At 45.1% G+C, this 21,291-nt stretch overlaps 1 protein-coding gene across 3 annotated transcripts; it reads right to left on the bottom strand.

Annotated features, from left to right (window-relative positions):
• Positions 1-553: 553 nt before the first annotated feature.
• Positions 554-21,258, bottom strand: eefsec (eukaryotic elongation factor, selenocysteine-tRNA-specific). Of its 3 annotated transcripts, none has more exons than XM_014167118.2 (7): positions 20,510-21,254; positions 18,956-19,163; positions 17,348-17,444; positions 16,456-16,620; positions 13,839-14,510; positions 11,473-11,629; positions 554-965 (listed from the first exon to the last, which is right to left on the bottom strand). In XM_014167118.2, exons 1-7 carry the CDS (start codon positions 20,811-20,813, stop codon positions 784-786), a joined length of 1,785 nt encoding a protein of 594 aa, XP_014022593.2. In that variant the 5' UTR covers positions 20,814-21,254; the 3' UTR covers positions 554-783. The 3 variants fall into 3 exon arrangements, with proteins under 3 accessions (XP_014022593.2, XP_045561141.1, XP_014022594.2); XM_045705185.1 differs by lacking the exon at positions 554-965 and adding an exon at positions 1,500-1,757 and having other exon boundaries at positions 20,510-21,256; XM_014167119.2 differs by lacking the exon at positions 554-965 and adding an exon at positions 9,857-11,222 and having other exon boundaries at positions 20,510-21,258.
• Between the last annotated feature and the right edge of the window lie 33 nt (positions 21,259-21,291).

The raw sequence follows: 21,291 nt of genomic DNA, 5'->3' as shown, positions 1-21,291 counted from the left end.
TTGTATACTACATGACATTTGCCACATCATACATGAGCAACTTTCAGGTCAGCCAACAAAACAACGAGGGGGTGGCGTCTGCGATAACTGGGGAGTAACATGAGACAGAAAACCTAGGCTGTCACTACTGTCACTGGGAAAATGTGGTTGAAACAAAGAAGCACAAATATTTCCTGCTTTTCACTCAGGCTTCTCAGCAGACCACAATGATGGGAATTCAGGTGAGATCTTTAGGTCCTCAGTCTGTGTGTAAGAGAAGATGGAAGCATCTGTTCCCCAGATACAGAGGCCAGGCTCTACATGGTCTCTGAACCACTGTCCTCTCTCTCCTCTATCCATCATCACTGTAACATGGTCTTATCCAGTGGTATAGCGGAGGGAAAAAACGCACACAAACGACGCTTACGCACCTTTTTTTGTTTACATTTTTATTTATTTTTTAAATTGAACCTTTATTTAACTAGGCAAGTCAGTTAAGAACAAATTCTTATTTACAATGACAGCCTACCCCGGCCAAATTCTGACGACACTGGGTCAATTGTGAGCCGCCCTATGGGACTCCCAATCACGTCCAGATGTGATACAGCCTGTAATCGAACCTTGGACTGTAGTGACGCTTCTTGCACTGAGATGCAGTGCCTTAGACCGCTGCGACGATCGCAGAAAAATGCATTGAAAATATAGTGAGCAATACTTTCCCGGTGAACGGAGATCAGCTTTTACGCACAATTTATTTTTTTACACTACATCAAAGGTCTCATCCTATAGCTGCTGCTGCAGAGGTCAGATCTGAACCATCTTCTTGTGGGGGTCAAAGACGTATCTCTTGAATCGGAGGTTGATGCAGATTGGCTGAGAGTCTGTCTTGGCATCATCCTCTTTGGCTGGTTCCCCCTTAGCCCCACCCTTAACTCTCTTCTTGGCAGAGGAGGAGAGGAGCTGCTTAGTCTCTAGACTGAGACCCTCTGAAGAGAAGAGAGAGGGAATAGGGAAGAGAGAGAGGGAGAGATATAGAGAGAGATAATTCATATTAGCATTAGAATTGCTGTTAGTTTATACAAGTCATATTTCCCCCCCTTTAAAAAAAAGTCTTCACATATCATTTGTTTATTGGATAGGACAGAGGAATTAAATATGTATACATTACCAGTCAAAAGTTTGAACACCTAATTCAAGGGTTTTAATTTATTTTTACTATTTTGTGCATTGTAGAATAATAGTGAAGACATCAAAACTATGAAATAACACATATGGAATCATGTAGTAACCAAAAACGTGTTAAACAAATCAAAATATGTTCGATTTTAGATTCTTCAAAGTAGCCACCCTTTGCCTTGATGACATCTTTACACACACTTGTAATTCTCTCAACCAGCTTCACCTGGAATGCTTTTCCAACATTTACATTTTTACATTTTAGTCATTTAGCAGACGCTCTTATCCAGAGCGACTTACAGTAGTGAATGCATACATTTCATACCTTTTTTTTTCTGTGCTGGCCCCCCGTGGGAAGCGAACCCACAACCCTGGTGTTGCAAACACCATGCTCTACCAACTGAGCTACAGGGAAGGCCCCGAGTCTCAAAGGAGTTCCCACACATGCTGAGCAATTGTTGGCTGCTTTTCCACTCTAAGGTCCAATTTATCCCAAACCATATCAATTGGGTTGAGGTCAGGTCATTTGATGCAGCACTCCATCACTCTCCTTCTTGGTCAAATAGCCCTTACACAGCCTGGAGGTGTGTTGGGTCATTGTCCTGTTGAAAAACAAATGATAGTTCCACTAGCCGCAAACCAGATGGGATGGTGTATTACTGCAGAATGCTTTGGTAGCCATGCTGGTTAAGTGTGCCTTGAATTCTAAATAAAATCACAGACAGCGTCACCAGCAAAGCACCCCCACATCATCACACCTCCTCCTCCATGCCTCATCGATGGGTACCACACATGCGGAGATCATCTGTTCACCTACTCAGCATCTCATAAAGACACGGCGGTTAGAACCAAAAATCACAAAGTTGGAATCATCAGACCAAAGAACAGATTTCCACCGGTCTAATGTCCATTGCTTTTGTTTCTTGGCCCAAGCAAGTCTCTTCTTCTTATTGGTGTCCTTTAGTAGTGGTTTCTTTGCAGCAGTTTGAACATGAAGGCCTGATTCACACAGTGTTGCATTTAGCTGTGGTTTGGGGTTATGTGACATTATATGCTAGCTTGAAAAATGGGTGTCTGATTATTTCTGGCTGGGTACTCTGCTGACATAATCTAATGTTTTGCTTTCGTTGTAAAGCCTTTTTGAAATCGGACAGTGTGGTTAGATTAACGAGAGACTTGTCTTTAAAATGGTGTAAAATAGTCATTCCACTGGCTGTTGCAAGCGTCCCACCTAGCCCATAGAGGTTAACCTGTTGGGGCTAGGGGGCAGTATTTTCACGGCTGGATAAAAAACGTACCCGATTTAATCTGGTTACTAATCCTACCCAGTAACTAGAATATGCATATACTTATTATATATGGATAGAAAACACCCTAAAGTTTCTAAAACTGTTTGAATGGTGTCTGTGAGTATAACAGAACTCAAATGGCAGGTCAAAACCTGAGAGATTCCTTTACAGGAAGTGGCCTGTCTGACCATTTCTGGAACTTCTTTGCCATCTCTATCTTTTACAAAGGATCTCTGCTCTAACGTGACACTTCCTACGTCGTCCATGGGCGCTCAGAGCCCGGGAAAAAACAGAATGTCGTCATCCCAGCCCCAGGCTGAAACACATTATCGCCTTTCTCAAGTGGCCGATCAAGGGACTGTGGGCTTAGGCGCGTGACCTGGCCGCCCCGTCTTTGTGATTTTTTCCTCTGTTTGCCGAAAAGGAGATTCCCGGTCGGAATATTATCGCTTTTCTACGAGAAAAATGGCATAAAAATTGATTTTAAACAGCGGTTGACATGCTTCGAAGTACGGTAAAGGAATATTTAGAATTTTTTGTCACGAAATGCGCCATGCGCGCGACCGTTATTTACCATTTCGGATAGTTTCTGGAACGCACGGACAAAACGACGCTATTCGGATATAACGATGGATTATTTGGGACCAAACCAACATTTGTTATTGAAGTAGAAGTCCTGGGAGTGCATTCTGACGAAGAACAGGAAAGGTAAGACCATTTTTCTTATAGTAAATCTGATTATGGTGAATGCTAAACTTGCTGGGTGTCTAAATAGCTAGCCCTGTGATGCCGGGCTATGTACTTAGAATATTGCAAAATGTGCTTCATCCGAAAAGCTATTTTAAAATCGGACATATCGAGTGCATAGAGGAGTTCTGTATCTATAATTCTTAAAATAATTGTTATGCTTTTTGTGAACGTTTATCGTGAGTAATTTGGTAAATTGTTAGCGAATTCCCCGGAAGTTTGCGGGGGGTATGCTAGTTCTAAACGTCACATGCTAATGTAAAAAGCTGTTTTTTGATATAAATATGAACTTGATTGAACAAAACATGCATGTATTGTATAACATAATGTCCTAGGGTTGTCATCTGATGAAGATCATCAAAGGTTAGTGCTGCATTTAGCTGTCTTCTGGGTTTTTGTGACATTATATGCTAGCTTGAAAAATGGGTGTCTGATTATTTCTGGCTGGGTAGTCTGCTGACATAATCTAATGTTTTGCTTTCGTTGTAAAGCCTTTTTGAAATCGGACAGTGTGGTTAGATTAACGAGAGTCTTGTCTTTAAATAGCTGTAAAATAGTCATATGTTTGAGAAATTGAAGTAATAGCATTTCAAACGTTTTGAAAATCGCGCCACAGGATTCAACTGGCTGTTACGTAGGTGGGACGAATTCGTCCCACCTAGCCCAGAGAGGTTAAGAAGGCCCGTTAAATTGAAATGCATTCCAGGGGACTACCTCATGAAGCTGGTTGTGAGAATGCCAAGAGTGGGCAAAGCTGTCATGAAGGCAAAGGGTGGCTACTTTGAAGAATCTGAAATATGTTGTTTTGTTTAACCTGTTAGGGCTAGGGTGCAGTATTGACACAGCCGGATAAAAAACGTACCCGATTTAATCTGGTTACTACTCCTGCCCAGTAACTAGAATATGCATATAATTATTGGCTTTGGACAGAAAACACCCTAAAGTTTCTAAAACTGTTTGAATGGTGTCTGTGAGTATAACAGAACTCATATGGCAGGCCAAAACCTGAGAAGATTTCACGCAGGAAGTGGCCTGTCTGAGAAGTAGTGTTTCATCTTGGCTCTTTTTATTGAAGACTCAGGATCTGTGCAATAACGTGACACTTCCTACGGCTTCCATAGGGTCTCAGAGCCCGGGAAAAAGCTGAACGATATCGAGGCAGGCTCTGGCTGAAACACTTTATCGCTTTTGGCAAGTGGCCACTCAGAGTACTATGGGCTTAGGCGCGTGCCCGCGTCGACCGAATGCTTTCTTTTCCTTTGTCTGTTTACCTAAACGCAGATTCCCGGTCGGAATATTATCGCTTTTTTATGAGAAAAATGGCATAAAAATTGATTTTAAACAGCGGTTGACATGCTTCGAAGTACGGTAATGGAATATTTAGAATTTTTTTGTCACGAATTGCGCCATGCTCGCCACCCTTATTTACCCTTTCGGATAGTGTCTTGAACGCACGAACAAAACGCCGCTGTTTGGATATAACGATGGATTATTTTGGACCAAACCAACATTTGTTATTGAAGTAGAAGTCCTGGGAGTGCATTCTGACGAAGACAACAAAGGTAATACAATTTTTCTTATAGTAAATCTGACTTTGATGAGTGCTAAACTTGCTGGGTGTCTAAATAGCTAGCCCTGTGATGCCGGGCTATCTACTGAGAATATTGCAAAATGTGCTTTCACCGAAAAGCTATTTTAAAATCGGACATATCGAGTGCATAGAGGAGTTCTGTATCTATAATTCTTAAAATAATTGTTATGCTTTTTGTGAACGTTTATCGTGAGTAATTTAGTAAATTCACCGGCAGTGTTCGGTGGGAATGCTAGTCACATGCTAATGTAAAAAGCTGGTTTTTGATATAAATATGAACTTGATTGAACAAAACATGCATGTATTGTATAACATAATGTCCTAGGGTTGTCATCTGATGAAGATCATCAAAGGTTAGTGCTACATTTAGCTGTGGTTTGGGTTTATGTGACATTATATGCTAGTTTGAAAAATGGGTGTCTGATTATTTCTGGCTGGGTACTCTGCTGACATAATCTAATGTTTTGCTTTCGTTGAAAAAGCCTTTTTGAAATCGGACAGTGTGGTTAGATTAACGAGAGTCTTATCTTTAAAATGGTGTAAAATAGTCCTATTTTTGAAAAATTGAAGTAATAGCATTTCTAAGGTATTTGAATAACGCACCACAGGATTCAACTGGCTGTTGAGTAGGTGGGACGCAAGCGTCCCACCTAGCCCATAGAGGTTAACACTTTTTTGGTTACTACATGATTCCATGTGTTATTTCATAGTTTACATGTCTTCAATATTATTCTACAATGAAGAAAATAGTAAAAATAAAGAAAAATCCTGGAATAAGGTAGTATGTACGTGAATGTATAGTTAAAGTGACTATGCATATATATTTTATTCACTGCTTAAGCACACTCCGCCAACCCTGATGTTCTAGCCGTATCTGAAACCTGGCTTCGGAAGGCCACCAAAAATTCAGAAATTGCCATCCCCAACTACAACATTTTCCGTCAAGATAGAACTGTCAAAGGGGGCGGAGTTGCAATCTACTGCAGAGATAGCCTGCAGAGTTCTGTCATAATATCCAGGTCTGTGCCCAAACAATTAGAGATTCTACTTTTAAAAATCCACCTTTCCAGAAATAAGTCTGTCACTGTTGCCGCTTGTTATAGACCCCCCCCAGCCCCCAGCTGTGCCCTGGACACCATATGTGAATTGATTGCTCCCCAGCCATCTTCAGAGTTCGTACTGTTAGGTGACCTAAACTGGGATATGTTTAGCACCTCGGACGTCCTACAATCTAAGCTAAATGCCCTCAATCTCACACAAATGATCAAGGAACCTACTAGGTACAACCCTAAATCAGTAAACATGGGCACCCTCATAGATATCATCCTGACCAACTTGCCCTCTAAACGCACCTCTGCTGTCTTCAACCAGGATCTCTGCGATCACTGCCTCATTGCCTGCGTCCGTCAAGACCACCCCTCATCACTGTCAAAAGCTCCCTAAAACACTTCAGAGAGCAGGCCTTTCTAATCGAGCTGGCCCGGGTATCCTGGAAGGATATTGACCTCATCCCGTCAGTAGAGAATGCCTGGTTGTTCTTTAAAAGTGCTTTCCTCACCATCTTAAATAAGCATGCCCCATTAAAAAAATGTAGAACTAAGAACAGATATAGCCCTTGGTTCACTCCAGACTTGACTGCCCTTGACGAGCAGAAAACATCCTGTGGCGTACTGCATTAACATCGAATAGCCCCCGCGATATGCAACTTTTCAGGGAAGTCAGGAACCAATATACACAGTCAGTTAGCTTTCCTAAGGCCAGCTTTTTCCAAACAGAAATGTGCATCCTGTAGCACTAATTCCAAAAAGTTTTGGGACACCGTAAAGTCCATGGAGAATAAGACCACATCCTCTCAGCTGCCCAGCTGCCCACAGGCCAGGAAATACTGTCACCACCGATAAATCTACAATCATTTCAATAACAATTTTTCCCCTACCCGGCCAACAGCTCTGCACCCCCTGCAGCAACTTGCCAAAGCCCCACCCCCCCCTTCTCCTTCACCCAAATCCAGATACCTGATGTTCTGAAAGAGCTGCAAAATCTGTATCCCTACAAATCAGCTGGGCTAGACAATCTGGACCCTCTCTTCTAAAATGATCCGCCACAATTGTTGCAACACCTATTACTAGCCTGTTCAACCTCTCTTTCGTATCGTCTGAGATCCCCAAAGATTTGAAAGCTGCCACGGTCATCCCCCTCTTCAAAGGGGGACACACTCTAGACCCAAACTGTTACAGACCTATATCCATCCTGCCCTGCCTTTCTAAAGTCTTCGAAAGCCAAGTTAACAAACAGATCACCGACCATTTAGAATCCCACCATACCTTCTCTACTATGCAATCTGGTTTCAGAGCTGGTCATGGGTGCACCTTAGCCACTCTCAAGGTTCTAAACGATACCATAACCGCAATAGATAAAACACAGTACTGTGCAGCCGTTTTCGTCGACCTGGCCAAGGCTTTCGACTCTTGTCAATCACCACATTCTTATCGGCAGACTCAACAGCCTTGGTTTCTCAAATGACTGCCTCACCTGATTCACCAACTACTTCTCAGATAGAGTTCAGTGTGTCAAATCGGAGGGCCTGTTGTCCGGACCTCTGGCAGTCTCTATGGGGGTGCCACAGGGTTCAATTCTCGGGCCTACTCTTTTCTCTGTATATATCAATGATATCGCTCTTGCTGCTGGTGATTCTCTGATCCACCTCTACGCAGACGACACCATTCTGTATACATCTGGCCCTTCCTTGGACACTGTGTTAACAAACCTCCAAACGAGCTTCAATGCCATACAACACTCTTTCCCTGGACTCCAACTGCTCTTAAATGCTAGTAAAACTAAATGCATGCTCTTCAACCGATTGCTGCCCGCACCTGCCTGCCCACCTAGCATCACTACTCTGGACGGTTCTGACTTAGAATATGTGGACAACTTCAAATGCCTAGGTGTCTGGTTAGACTGTAAACTCTCCTTCCAGACTCACATTAAGCATCTCCAATCCAAAATTATATCTAGAATCGGCTTCCTATTTCGCAACAAAGCCTCCTTCACTCATGCTGCCAAACATACCCTCGTAAAACTGACTATCCTAATGATCCTTGACTTCGGCGATGTAATTTACAAAATAGCCTTCAACTCTCTGCCATCCGTTTTGTCACCAAAGCCCCATAAACTACCCACCACTGTGACCTGTATGCTCTCGTTGGCTGGCCCTCGCTACATATTCGGCGCCAAACCCACTGGCTCCAGGTCATCTATCAGTCTTTGCTACTTAAAGCTCGGCCTTATCTCAGCTCACTGGTCTCCATAGCAACACCCACCCGTAGCACGCGCTCCAGCAGGTATATTTCACTGGTCATCCTCAAAACCAACACATCCTTTGGCCGCCTTTCCTTCCAGTTCTCTGCCGCCAGTGACTGGAACAAATTGCAAAAATTACTGAAGCTGGAGACTTATATCTCCCTCACTAACTTTAAGCATCAGCTGTCAGAGCAGTTTACTGATCACTGTACCTGTACACAGCCCATCTGTAAATAGCACACCCAACTACCCCATCCCCATATTATTGATTTTTGCTCTTTTGCACCCCAGTATCTCTACTTGCACATCATCATCTGCACGTCCATCACTCCAGTGTTAATGCTAAATTGTAATTATTTTGCCACTATGGCCTATTTATTGCCTTACCTCCCTAACCTTACTATATTTGCACACACTGTACATAGATTTTTCTATTGTGTTTTTGACTGTACATTTGTTTATCCTATGTGTAACTGTGTTGTTAGTGTCACACTGCTTTGCTTTATCTTGGTCAGGTCTCAGTTGTAAATGAGAACTTTTCTCAGCTGGCCTACCTGGTTAAATAAAAGGTGAAATAAAAATACATTAAAAAAAAACATCTGTGGCATTGTGTTGTGTGACAAGTGCACATTTTAGGGTGGCCTTATGGTCCCCAGCACAAGGTGCACCTGTGTAATGATAATGCTGTTTAATCAGTTTCTTGATAATCCATCCACCTGACAGGTGTGGCATATCTTGGCTAAGGAGAAATTCTCACCAACAGGGATGTAAACAAATTTGTGCACAAAAATGACAGAAATAAGCATTCTATGAGTATGGAATATTTCTGGAATCTTTTATTTCAGCTCATGACACATGGGACTAACACTTTACATGTTGCGTTTATATTTTTGTTCAGTGTAGGAAGGTGTTCCTAATATTTGGTATACTCGGTGTATGTGATCTGGAGGCAGCAGCTTAGACCGCTAGATCACTCTAGGGCACACAAGTCACTTTTAAAAACCTCCACACCACTAGTCCCATTCTTACTGCTCTATAGTGGTGACTCAGGGTCAACAGTACATCTGCCCTTTACACTGACGATGACAAAGATAGGAGATGAGAGAGAGAACAGATAGATAGTGATCCTCTCTGCTCTACTTAAAGAGTGACAATGCTGGAGCCACTGTGGTCTGCTGAACCTGAACAGGATGGCCAACCTCAGCCTCCTGATCCTGCTGCTGATAGAGTGGAGACAAGGGTCATAGTCCTGCCTCACGGTCCTATTCCATGGTCATGTTTCATCTGACATTTACGCTCCAGATTGGGCATCCAATCACACATGCAACCATGTCCCACCAGTCATAGTCTCCTTAACTTATTAAGCAGTTGTGGTCTTGTCTCACGGTTCCCGTTTCACACTCAAGGTCGTGAAAGAACCTTGACTCTGTCTCTCTGTCAGGGTTCTGTGTGGCGGTTCTGTTCTGGCTGACATTTACGCTGATGTCTGACAGTCCTCAGGCGACTGGGCGCGTGCTGTGGATTCCTCTGGGGCATCTCTTCCTGTGTGTGTGTGTGCGTTTGACATGTTTGTTTGCTTGTTGTTCCACTCACGTAGAGGTGAGAAATGTTCCCTGAGCAAACCGTCGCACTGGCTGACCTCATCTACCCGCATCACATGGCGCCACCGAGGAGGTTGTTATGGTTACAGGCCAGGCAGAATGAATCTCTGATCTACAGAACTCACTTGGCCTTAGCTCACACCTCTCACACACACAAATTAATCAGTGTGATGTAATTTCAAATAAAATCCTTTATTTTTTGTTGTAAATGGAGTCAGCACACACACGCCCCCTTATTCAGCATAATTACAACAGACACTGAATTATCCTCCTAAAGCTGTCACCACAAACATAGAACAAGTTGTTTTTTGCATTAAACAACATAATGAACATGTATTTTATCCTTTTAATTACAGGCTTACATATCACATAGACAAAGTAGAGGTCCGATGTATATATGAACTCACTACTGTAAGTCGCTCTGAATAAGACCGTCTGCTAAATGACTCAAATGTAAAATGTGACCTGAATACCCGAGAGGGTCTGGATTCATAAATCAAACTTTTCCCTCGGGTCCAGGTTGGGTCCTGTTTGATTGTCCTTGGGTCTATGCAACTACAGCTGATTGAGCTGAGAGGACCCATAGCCTATAGCCAACATATAAAGATCTATTTGTTAACCAGAAGATCAACTTGGTTGATAAACATATTTTTATCATCACCCGGTCCAATCGGGTACAGGCCGGATCTAGATCTTGATGTCATCAGACCTGAACCCGATGGTCCTTGGGTCCATTCAGGTACCTCATTTCTTTTTAAATCGGTCCGATGGTCCTCGGGTCCGTTCAGGTACCTCATTTCTTTTTAAATCGGTCCGATGGTCCTTGGGTCCAACTTATTAGACCGGAGAAGATCTATACTTCAAAGCCTAAATGACAGCTATCCCCCTCCTCTGCTCCATTCCCTCAATCTGTCCACCTCTCTCTCCTCCTCTAGAATAGCCGTCTAGTGCCAGGCTGGTGGCCCTAAGGGGCTTGCAGGGGATGAGTTTGGGGTCAGGGCAGGTTGCGGGGGGGAATTGGACAGTAGTGTGTGTGAAGGGGGAGGTTGTGAGGGGTCTGGGGGGCCTTCAAAGACTCACTCAAATCTAACTAGCCCTCTTTTCCTTTCTCTCCCTCACTTTCTCCATTTTGAATCATGTGCCCTGAAGGGGCGAAAAACAATGAGAGAAAGGAAGCACACAGAAGCACACCCAGAGTAGCGAGAGGTCAGAAGAACACACAGAGGGCAAACTATGAGAGTGAATGATCAATGAGCATGCTGAATGTCTTAAGTGACTAGCCAGGTATGTGAGTGTATATATAAGAGCATGTTTGCGAGTGTGTACGCCAGTGTGAGTGAGTTGAGAGGAAGTAGGTATGGTTCTCTTTCTAAATGTTTTTGTTTTCTCTTCCCACCGGGCCCAGTGTGGAGCCTATCTGTGGGTCGGAGGTGAGTGGAGCGACAGAAGGTAAAATAAACAGGGTGCAGACTACCCCGGAACCAGAGCTACCCCCAGAGGAATCCTGGAGAGGGATTCCCAGCACACCACATCCTGATCCTGACAACGAACGGACCACGGACAACCACGGGAAGTAGAAGGAAAGACAGAGCATAATGAACGGAGGCCATGTGCAGTACTGCTGGGTGTCAACGAATGGTGGTGGTGTTTCAACATGTACAAACAGCAGGAAATTCATAGAAAATGGCTGATATCCGTTGGTCAGATGTGATCATACGCTGCTTTAAACCGATCAGCGGCGAGGTCTGTTTAATCATTAACACATTCATACAGGCCCATCCCTACGTACCTGGCACCCGAATCTTAAACTTCCCGCTCTGTCCGAAGCCGCCCTCGATGACCCCCGCCTCGCCTGTCGACAGCGTGACCTTTAACCCCACAAACAACTGCAGGTTGGTCTCCTTCTTGAACAGGTTTCGGCCAATCACAGTGTAGTCGTCTGTCACCTGACCAGAAGAAGGAGGAGACTTGAGAGAGGCACCAATGACAGATGCAACAAAATATAATTATTGTAATGTAATACGCCTAAATAATATTATCATTAAATGAGCAGCTTCCTGTAACAAATACAAGCAAATATCCTACAAATAATACCAATACCACCAATACCAACGTTCCAGCATATCCCTTAATGATTTGAGGCAGACAGTATAAGAGAGGTCAGTGTGTTTGTTTTTCATGTTCCGCTCTGATCTAACACACACACTACTGCATGATCTCGTGTGTTGCCATGCTGCCACTCTGTCGCCATAGTGACTGGTGGGGGGGTGGCTGACCCCACCATGACACTGTTTTGTCCCATCCCAACCCAACGCTGGCATGAGCCACATTCCCCTAGGACTGCCGTCTGTCTATCCTCGCATTCCTCTTCGCATTTTTCTTCTGTTTTGTATCTGTCCATCACGGAGACTCTCTCACCCGTCACTGATCCGATAAAGGGAGGGCACCGCTCCTTCCCTCGCTCACTCTGACGTTCGGTTCTGACTGTTGCGTCACCGCTGATAAGCTACAGATTGTTAAAATTATACTCTTATTTTAAATGTATGTTCTGTCCTTGAGCTGTTCTGTTTATTTTTGTTCTGTATTAGGTCATGTTCTGTGTGGACCCAGGAAGAGTAGCTGCTGCATTTACAACTGCTAACGGGGATCCTAATAAAATAACTCTAACTCAGTGACTAAGGGATGACAAAGTCATATCTCAAACGCAGATATTTGTCCTCTTAGAAAACATTCTAACAATTAGGACTTCCTCATTCTAGGAGGGGAACTCACGTCACAAGACCTGAGTCTGACCTCACAGGGAGAGGATCAACCTCAGGGTCAACGACCTATGTGTAACAGCCTAACAGCAGTAAAACTTGTCCACACACTTGACCTCTGAACTGTGAGTGATCCTGAGAGAGGGTGTACACACAGACACGCTGCTGGCTGCAGACAACACTGAAACAGACAGACAGGCAGGAGCAACGAGGCAGATAAGACTCTTATGAGTCAAAAGGGGAAGACAAACTGAGGAACAACAGAAGAGCCAGAGAAAGTGTGTTGAATTAAATGACAAAATAAGTAATTGAAGATATTACAAGAGCGAGATGGAGCCAGGGAGAAAGACGGTAAAGGTGAGAGATGGAAAAGCATAATGGATTGAGGACTCAAAAGAGAGAGAGAGATGAGAGCGAGAGAGCAGGGGCCAGAGTGAGGGCTGGGGGGAATGCAGAGAGCCATGTGGATGTGGGTATATTCCTGTGCCACTCAGGTACAAACAGCACCAGTCTGGCTGTTGCCGCTGGCGTCAGGGGGACACATGCCTGTGTCACAGCCCAGCACACGCAAAGTCCCTGCATTCTTCTCCACGCCACATCGCCGGGACTCGTGTGTGTGTGTGTGTGTGTGTGTGTCCACAATGAGAAACAGCCAAACAAGGACCAGAAGACAGGAAGGAGAGGGGGAAGGGGTAGAGAAACAAGGACCAGAAGACAGGAAGGAGAGGGGAAGGGGTAGAGAAACAAGGACCAGAAGACAGGAAGGAGAGGGGAAGGGGGTTAGAGTAACAAGGACCAGAAGACAGGAAGGAGAGGGGGAGGAGGGTAGAGGAACAAGGACCAGAAGACAGGAAGGAGAGGGGGAGGAGGGTAGAGAAACAAGGACCAGAAGACAGGAAGGAGAGGGGGAGGAGGGTAGAGGAACAAGGACCAGAAGACAGGAAGGAGAGGGGGAGGAGGGTAGAGGAACAAGGACCAGAAGACAGGAAGGAGAGGGGGAGGGGGTTAGAGGAACAAGGACCAGAAGACAGGAAGGAGAGGGGAAGGGGGTTAGAGTAACAAGGACCAGAAGACAGGAAGGAGAGGGGAAGGGGGTTAGAGGAACAAGGACCAGAAGACAGGAAGGAGAGGGGAAGGGGGTTAGAGGAACAAGGACCAGAAGACAGGAAGGAGAGGGGGAGGGGGTTAGAGGAACAAGGACCAGAAGACAGGAAGGAGAGGGGGTTAGAGGAACAAGGACCAGAAGACAGGAAGGAGAGGGGGAGGGGAGGGGGGCAGAGGAACAAGGACAGAGAGCCAAGCAGGAAGACTGATGGGAGTTGGGTGTGTGTGTTCAGACTATTAGAGGAGTGAGGGGGTGGAAGATGTGTCTGTGTGTGGCAGGGGGTCCACTCACCCTCTCCACCTGTCCCTCTTTGTGTTTGGTCTTGTAGATACGTAGTCTGGGTAGTGTAGTCTCAGAGTAGCTCTTCTCTTCAAAACCCTCCAGCAGACGCCCCTGGAACGCCAGTCGGCACGCGTTGGCGTGAATGTCTGTGTCCAGCTTGGAGCCAATCACCAGGCAGAGAGTGGGACATGTGACTGGACGCTCAAACTCCAGCAGCGCCCACTGCTCCGGGTCTTGTCCCGCCCCTCCGGCCTGCCGTTGGCCAATCACATACTCATCCTGGTGGAAGTACTCCCGGTCAAAGGAGAAGGGTGTGTCCAGGGGTCTACGGTCTGGCTCAGAGGCGTGGGGGTCTAAGGTGGGTAGCTGGGGGTCCGTGGTGGAGGTCTGGTGGGTCTCTCCAGGCGGCAGACCGAAGAAGGTGACCCTGGCCATGACAGTCTCATGTCCCACGGTGATGTGGAACTTGGCGCGGGTGGCCAGGGAACCCTTGAAGTAGCCAATCTTTCTGACAGAGATGAGGGCTGCGTGGAGAGTGTGTAGGGAACCAGGGGTACACACCACCCCCCGTTCTAGCAGTTTAGGGTCAAACTGGGTCACACACACACCCACCCGGTCACCCTGCATGGCCCCGGCCACCGGCCGCCGGAACATCTGAACTGACTTCACTTTCTTGGTCACCTAGGGGTTAAAAGACAAACAAAGAGAGACGGTCAAACTAACTCACCAGCTCTATTGATTGTTTGTGCAAGGTTAGGTATGCAATTGACAGATTATGAAGTATGAACATGTACAATATTACACTGAACAAAAATATAAAATGCAACATGCAACAATTTCAATGATTTTACTGAGTTACAGTCCATATAAGGAGTTCAGTCAATTGAAATACATTTATTAAGCCCTAATCTATGGATTTCACATGACTGGGAATACAGATATACATCTGTTGGTCAAAGATACCTAAAAAAGGTAGGGGGGTGGATCAGAAAACCAGTCAGTATCTGGTGTCACCACCATTTACCTCACGCAGTGTGACATCTCCTTAGCATACAGTCTTCAATGGCTGTGCGAAGTTGATGGATATTGGCGGGAACTGGGACACATTCACGTTGATCCAGAGCATCCCAAACATGCTCAATGGGTGACATGTCTGGTGAGTATGCAGGCCATGGAAGAACGAGAACATTTTCAGCTTCCAGGAATTGTGTACAGATCCTTACGACATGGGGTCGTGCATTGTCATGCTGAAACATGAGGTGATGGCAGCGGATGAATGTCACAACAATGGGCCTCAGGATCTCGTCACGGTACCTCTGTGCATTCAAATGGCCATCGATAAAATGCAATTAAGTTTGTTGCCCATACCCCCACCATGGTGCTCTCTGTTCACAAAGCTGACATCAGCAAAACGCTCGCCCACACAAGCCTACACGCTGTCTGACATCTGCACAGTAAAGTGGAGCTTCCCTGAGATGGATTCTGACAGTTTGTGTAGAAATTATTTGGTTATGCAAACCCACAGTTTCACCAGCTGTCCGGGTGGCTGATCTCAGATCTTCCCACAGGTGAAGAAGCCGGATGTGGAGGTCCTGGGCTGGCGTGGTTACACATGGTAGGCTTATGGTAGAGAAATTAACATTACATTTTCTGGCAACAGCTCTGGTGGCCATTCCTGCAGTCAGCATGCCAATCGCACACTCCCTCAAAACTTGAGACATCTGTTGCATTGTGTGACAAAACTGCACGTTTTAGAGTGGCCTTTTATTGTCCCAACACAAGGTGCACCTGTGTAATGATTGTGCTGTTTAATCAGCTTATTGATATGCCACACCTATTTTGGCAAAGGAGAAATTCTCACTAACAGAGAATGACAGAAATAAGCTTCCTGTGCGTATGGAATATTTCTGGGATCTTTTATTTCAGCTCATGACACATGGGACTAACACTTTACATGTTGCGTTTATATTTTTTGTTCAGTGTAGAACAGAATAATCTTTGAGTGTTGTTTTTATGTTGTGAGTGGGTGAGTATGGTCGGTGTGGCCTAACCACCATTTTTCTCTGACACTGAACGCTGAGACTACCTGCTGGTTTATCCAGGGTTCTGCCGCCACCCAGTGGAGGATGTTATGATGACACCAGTTGATAGTAAGGTTTAATAAACTGGGCTGGCCTACAAGTGTGAGTGACTGCATCTGGTCTAAATTAGCCAGCTCCTGTACTGCCAATACCCCACCCCTCGTCCCCAGTCTACCCAAAAACACACAGACACATCCTCCACCCCCATCCCTCCCCTTGCAGTCAACTTCTGAACTTCCCAAAAAATATCTGTAGCTTTTATCTTCTACTCCAGCCATCCAGGTCATCTGAGTCAGGGCTCTTCTACTACATCAATGATTCTCAACCTTTCTGGAAGCAGGGACTACCATCATGCTATAGTCTCTTTATAGGACCACATCAACTAAAATTACAACTAATTAAATTGGCTAATGCACGCAAATGTTCTGCAATGTCACAAATAATGGTTTCTGGTCTATAGACATGGGGGATTGAGGTTGAGAACCACTGATCAAGACTTATTTTAGTGGTCATGTACATCAGTGTTCTGTGGTAAGTGACCATACCTTGAGCGCAGGGATCTCCACAGTGTCGTTGACAGCCAGCGCCCCCTGTAGGATGGTTCCGGTCATGACAGTGCCCTGACCACGGATGGAGAAGCAGTGGTCCACAGCCATCAGCAGAGCTCCACCCGGATCTCTGTGAGGGAGGTACGTCTGGCTCTTCAACAACTAGGACACACACATACACATAAACACAAACACACACACTCCAAAGTCAAAACTGCTCTCATAACATTGTAACGTCCTTGTAGGCATGAGTGTGATTCAGAGTCATACACACAGAGAGCCATATAGTAGTGTTGAGTGTGTATCCTGTGGTTTAATCAACACTTCCTGACAGTGTCTATTGTGATTTAATTATAGGGCAGAACCCCTGACCTGACAGTGTCTGTCATATGTCTTTGTTCTGTAAGAGTGACCTTTTACTGAATCATACTGTGTGTACCATTGAAGGCTTCTAAACATCAGTCAGAATATTAAGCCAAACTGCTGATAGCGCAGACACTTCCTGGGGCACCAGTGTGTCCAGGGTCTTTACCTCTATTAACTCAGGCACGTCCTGGGGCACCAGTGTGTCCAGGGTCTTTACCTCTATTAACTCAGGCACGTCCTGGGGCACCAGTGTGTCCAGGGTCTTTACATGTATTAACTCAGGCACTTCCTGGGGCACCAGTGTGTCCAGGGTCTTTACCTCTAATAACTCAGGCACTTCCTGGGGCACCAGTGTGTCCAGGGTCTTTACCTCTATTAACTCAGGCACTTCCTGGGGCACCAGTGTGTCCAGGGTCTTTACCTCTATTAACTCAGGCACTTCCTGGGGCACCAGTGTGTCCAGGGTCTTTACCTCTATTAACTCAGGCACTTCCTGGGGCACCAGTGTGTCTAGGGTCTTTACCTCTATTAACTCAGGCACTCCATGGGGCTCCTCTGTTTCAGGGGCCTCAGGACCCCCAGGCTTTGCTGACAAGGCAATCACAGGACAGTCTTTAAATCTATCCAACAGGGGATGAAACAAGGGTTAGAATTATTGTGTGTGTGTGTGTCATAGACATTAAAACCAAAAGACAGTGATAGCATTGATGTCATCCATGTATTCCTTTGGAAAACTCGCGATGGCGCATGAAGTTGGTAGTATTTCAATTTGAAGCACACCATTATTGCTGAATGGGGCTGAATGGCACCCCAGAAAATAGCTAAGGATCATAGTGAAAGTGGCAATAAGTAGCAAAGGATCATGGTCGATGTAGTCATTTTCATCCTGCCTTAATGTCTATGGAGCCTCCTAATAGCCTGCAGGCCATGATTGGTCTGTGTCAGCACCTGATCCTGTGTGACGACAAATGTAGTAGTCAGAATGGATCACTATTTCATTCAATTCACATTTTACAGCATAAACAGCTGTCTAAACAAAATGTGTTTGGCAATACTGCCGATCGTAATTTACAGGCTTTCTAGGTCAGACCTGGGCCCATATCCACAAAGCATCTCAGAAACATTCTTAGAATCCTGTTAAAACCTGTTTAAAGACCAAGCTGGTAATCACAACAGTTGAGGTACCACAAAGGAAAGATGGTGATGACGCCCATTGACATGCTGCAAATTGGGGAATAACCAATCCTGATGAGGCGTCGCCAGCTGTGAACTCTATAGCACGTGTTTCTTCAGACAACCACAGTGAATGATCAAACGTTTCAATGGTAAAATGTTATATAATTTCCGACGGACACCATCACTTTGCCTACTCTTAATGATTGCTTAATATGTTGGCATGCATAAACTTTTTTAACCAATTCTGATGGTTGTTAAAAGCGGAATTTTGACAATTACCATTATATCAACACACTCGTCACTCCTGTTTAACATATCTAAATCGATTTGGCACAGTAGGCATCAATGTCACTTGCTGATAATGTTGCATACAATGTTTGAAAGGTCTATCATTTTCATCAAACAATCAAAGTTAACATAAGCCCTAGATTCCTTCAATTTCCCAACTTATAGACATGCCCAATTAGACATATTTATTAGCCTAGTGGTTCTAATTATTTAGGCTTATCATGTGTAATAGGCCTCATGTGAAATCATTGTGAAAGACGAGCATGAAGGTCTACATTATTTATAGATTTATCATATAGAAATATCTAAACATTCTTTCAACAACTCCAAAGCAGTTGCATGTGGTGCAGGAACCACTTTTCTATTATCAAGACACCTGCTGGTAACTATTAACCGGTTAGGACAGCTTATGAGGTGTCCTAAATAATCTGTCGACTTGGTATCTCTGTTGACTAAAGCCTTCCCTGCATAGCTTTATTTTTACCCGTAGGAGTAGGAGTAAAATGTCTCTATTCTCAGCACTTAGGACAAATGTTCTCCTCTGAAATGCATTGTGGTTACAGGCCCAGAGCTTTTGGCACCGCTAGGTTCCTACATAGTAGCCGACCAGCAGAACTGGTGACTTCACGCTCCAGAAAGGACACTGGGGGCCTGGTGTGTGTGTTACCTGGTGTTCTCCAGTGTCTTGTGCAGTCTCTTGGTCATCTTGTCGATGGCGGTCTGTCTCTTGTTGGGCGGCAGCAGGTCAGTCTTGTTGAGAATGACCACCATGCGGGGGCAGGTCAGCTCTCCTATCAGCAGACACTCTGCTGTCTGGGTCTGGATCCCCTTCACCACATCTACCACCAGCATCATCAAGTCTATGATCTGAGCCCCTGAAACACACACACACACACACACACACACACACACACACACACACACACACACACACACACACACACACACACACACACACACACACACACACACACACACACACACACACACACACACACAATTAGACTTACGTATGCTATATGGCTTGTCTATAATAAACACCCCAGTCCAAATACTTCAGTGAAATGATTGTGACCACTCAGCACTGCATGGTTACAGCTTATCTACACAGGGCCCATATGACCTGTCATAAGTTGCGCAATCAATGGAGAAACAGCAACAGACAACCAAGAATAATAACGAAGAGGGTGAGAGATGACGGAGGGTACAAAGGGTAAAGATGTAGAGAAGGGAGAAGGGCTAGAGGGCTGAAATTAGAGCCCCAGCTCACTTGGTTGTCTTTCCTCTCCCTCTTTTCTTTCCTTCACTTTGGCAGTCTTTCTTTCCTGTGCTCCCCTATTTTCTCTGCCTCTCTTTGGCTTTCCTTCTATCCTGTGCTCTCCCCATTGGGGACAGGAGAGGAAGTTGATTACATACCCTGATCCCCACACCTTCCTTCCGCCCTAATCCACAGCATGTGCCATCCACAGGGACACACTGGATTTATATAGCCAACTACCAGCCATATACACTGACTCAGGCCACACTCCCACTGTGTGTGTGCTCTCCTTATCCTGCTTTCCTTCAGCTCCAATCTTCTTCTCCCACCAATGCACCTTCGCCTCTCAGCCCTGTCAAAGCAGTCTCCACTTACGGCATACATAGTAAATTCCTTACCTAGAAATAATAAAACCAAAATAATAAAAATGTGGATAAAGCCTACAAACACTCCTCAGGAGTGGAGAGAGAGATCGTAGCAAGAAAGAGAGGGGGAATGACTAAGCAGGATTTAGCTGGGGCGTAAGGAAGTCACTTGTCCTCCTGGAGACTTCTACCCATTCCTCCTCTCTCTCTTCCTTGCCAAGCCACAGGCTAGTGGAGGGGCCAGTCAATCAGTGTGGGTTAACCATGTAATGGCTGCATTAAATGGTTGAGTCAAGAAATAATGTATATTTGTATCAGGTTTATGTGTACTCTTTATTCTGCAGTCCCAGTATGTTCCCATTTGCCATAATTGAAGCTGGCTGTCAAACTCATGGCTAGAGTACCAGGAGCTGTCAGACAGCTGACTGGACAGTTGAAATGTGTCACTACATGTCATGTACAGTCATTTAGTGTGAGTGATGGGATCTCCACCGTTACACAGGTGTCAACACCTGAACATTTGCTGTCTTGCTACTATGGTTAGGGTATCGATTTCTCTCTGCAGTAATATGATATTCTCCTCATTCACTTCTCTCACCCCCAATGATGGTGCGAATGAGGGACGCGTGTCCAGGACAGTCCACCAGCGTGAACTGCAGTTTGTCGTAGCCGTGGCCCCCGGGGTCCTCCCGCAGCTGCTCGGGGAGGTCCACGGTGAAGGAGGAGAAGCCGAGATCCAGGGTGATGCCTCTCTCTCGGGACTGGGGGTTCTTGTCAAAGGCAGCCGTCGACGCTGTGCTGCTGAGCGCCCTGGCAAGCGACGTCTTTCCGCTGTCGACATGCCCAAGTACCCCCACATTAAAATTGAGAGTCTTCGGGTGGTTGTTGCTCGAGTCTGCCATGACTGGTAGCTAGTTATCTGCTCCTGTCGCAACCTCAGCAGCTAGCGTTACTGGCTGGGCCTTGAACTCTAGTTACGTTCAGTAAGTTAATGACACAACACAATTGACAACATTTACGATAAACTAATATTCAATAACCTCATTCATTGAACTCCTTGCGTTACAATTAATTAATATGTTTGATGAAATATAGGTAGCTAAACACAAACGTTAGCCGTCGAGCTACACAAACTTTTCTTTCAACTTTTCTTCCTGCGTATCAGTAAAAACAGTCCTCTGGAAATAATGCAAGTGTGAGTAACGTTTTATTCCCTCTTGCAAGTAGAGGCTACAAAATCATGAGGTGGGAAGAAAATATCCGTCTAAAACTCAAAACTAATTATATTTATTAAGCAAACTTTTTGATAAGAGAGTGTTGGCGATGGAATGCGATCACAAAGGCAGGAATCAATCTCAAATGATGTACCAGTTTCCGTAA

This window comes from Salmo salar, chromosome ssa22 (assembly GCF_905237065.1).
Source record: "Salmo salar chromosome ssa22, Ssal_v3.1, whole genome shotgun sequence".
NCBI lineage: Eukaryota > Metazoa > Chordata > Actinopteri > Salmoniformes > Salmonidae > Salmo > Salmo salar.
Note: the sequence above shows the minus strand (reverse complement) of the source record. Positions and strands in the feature narration are given on the sequence as shown.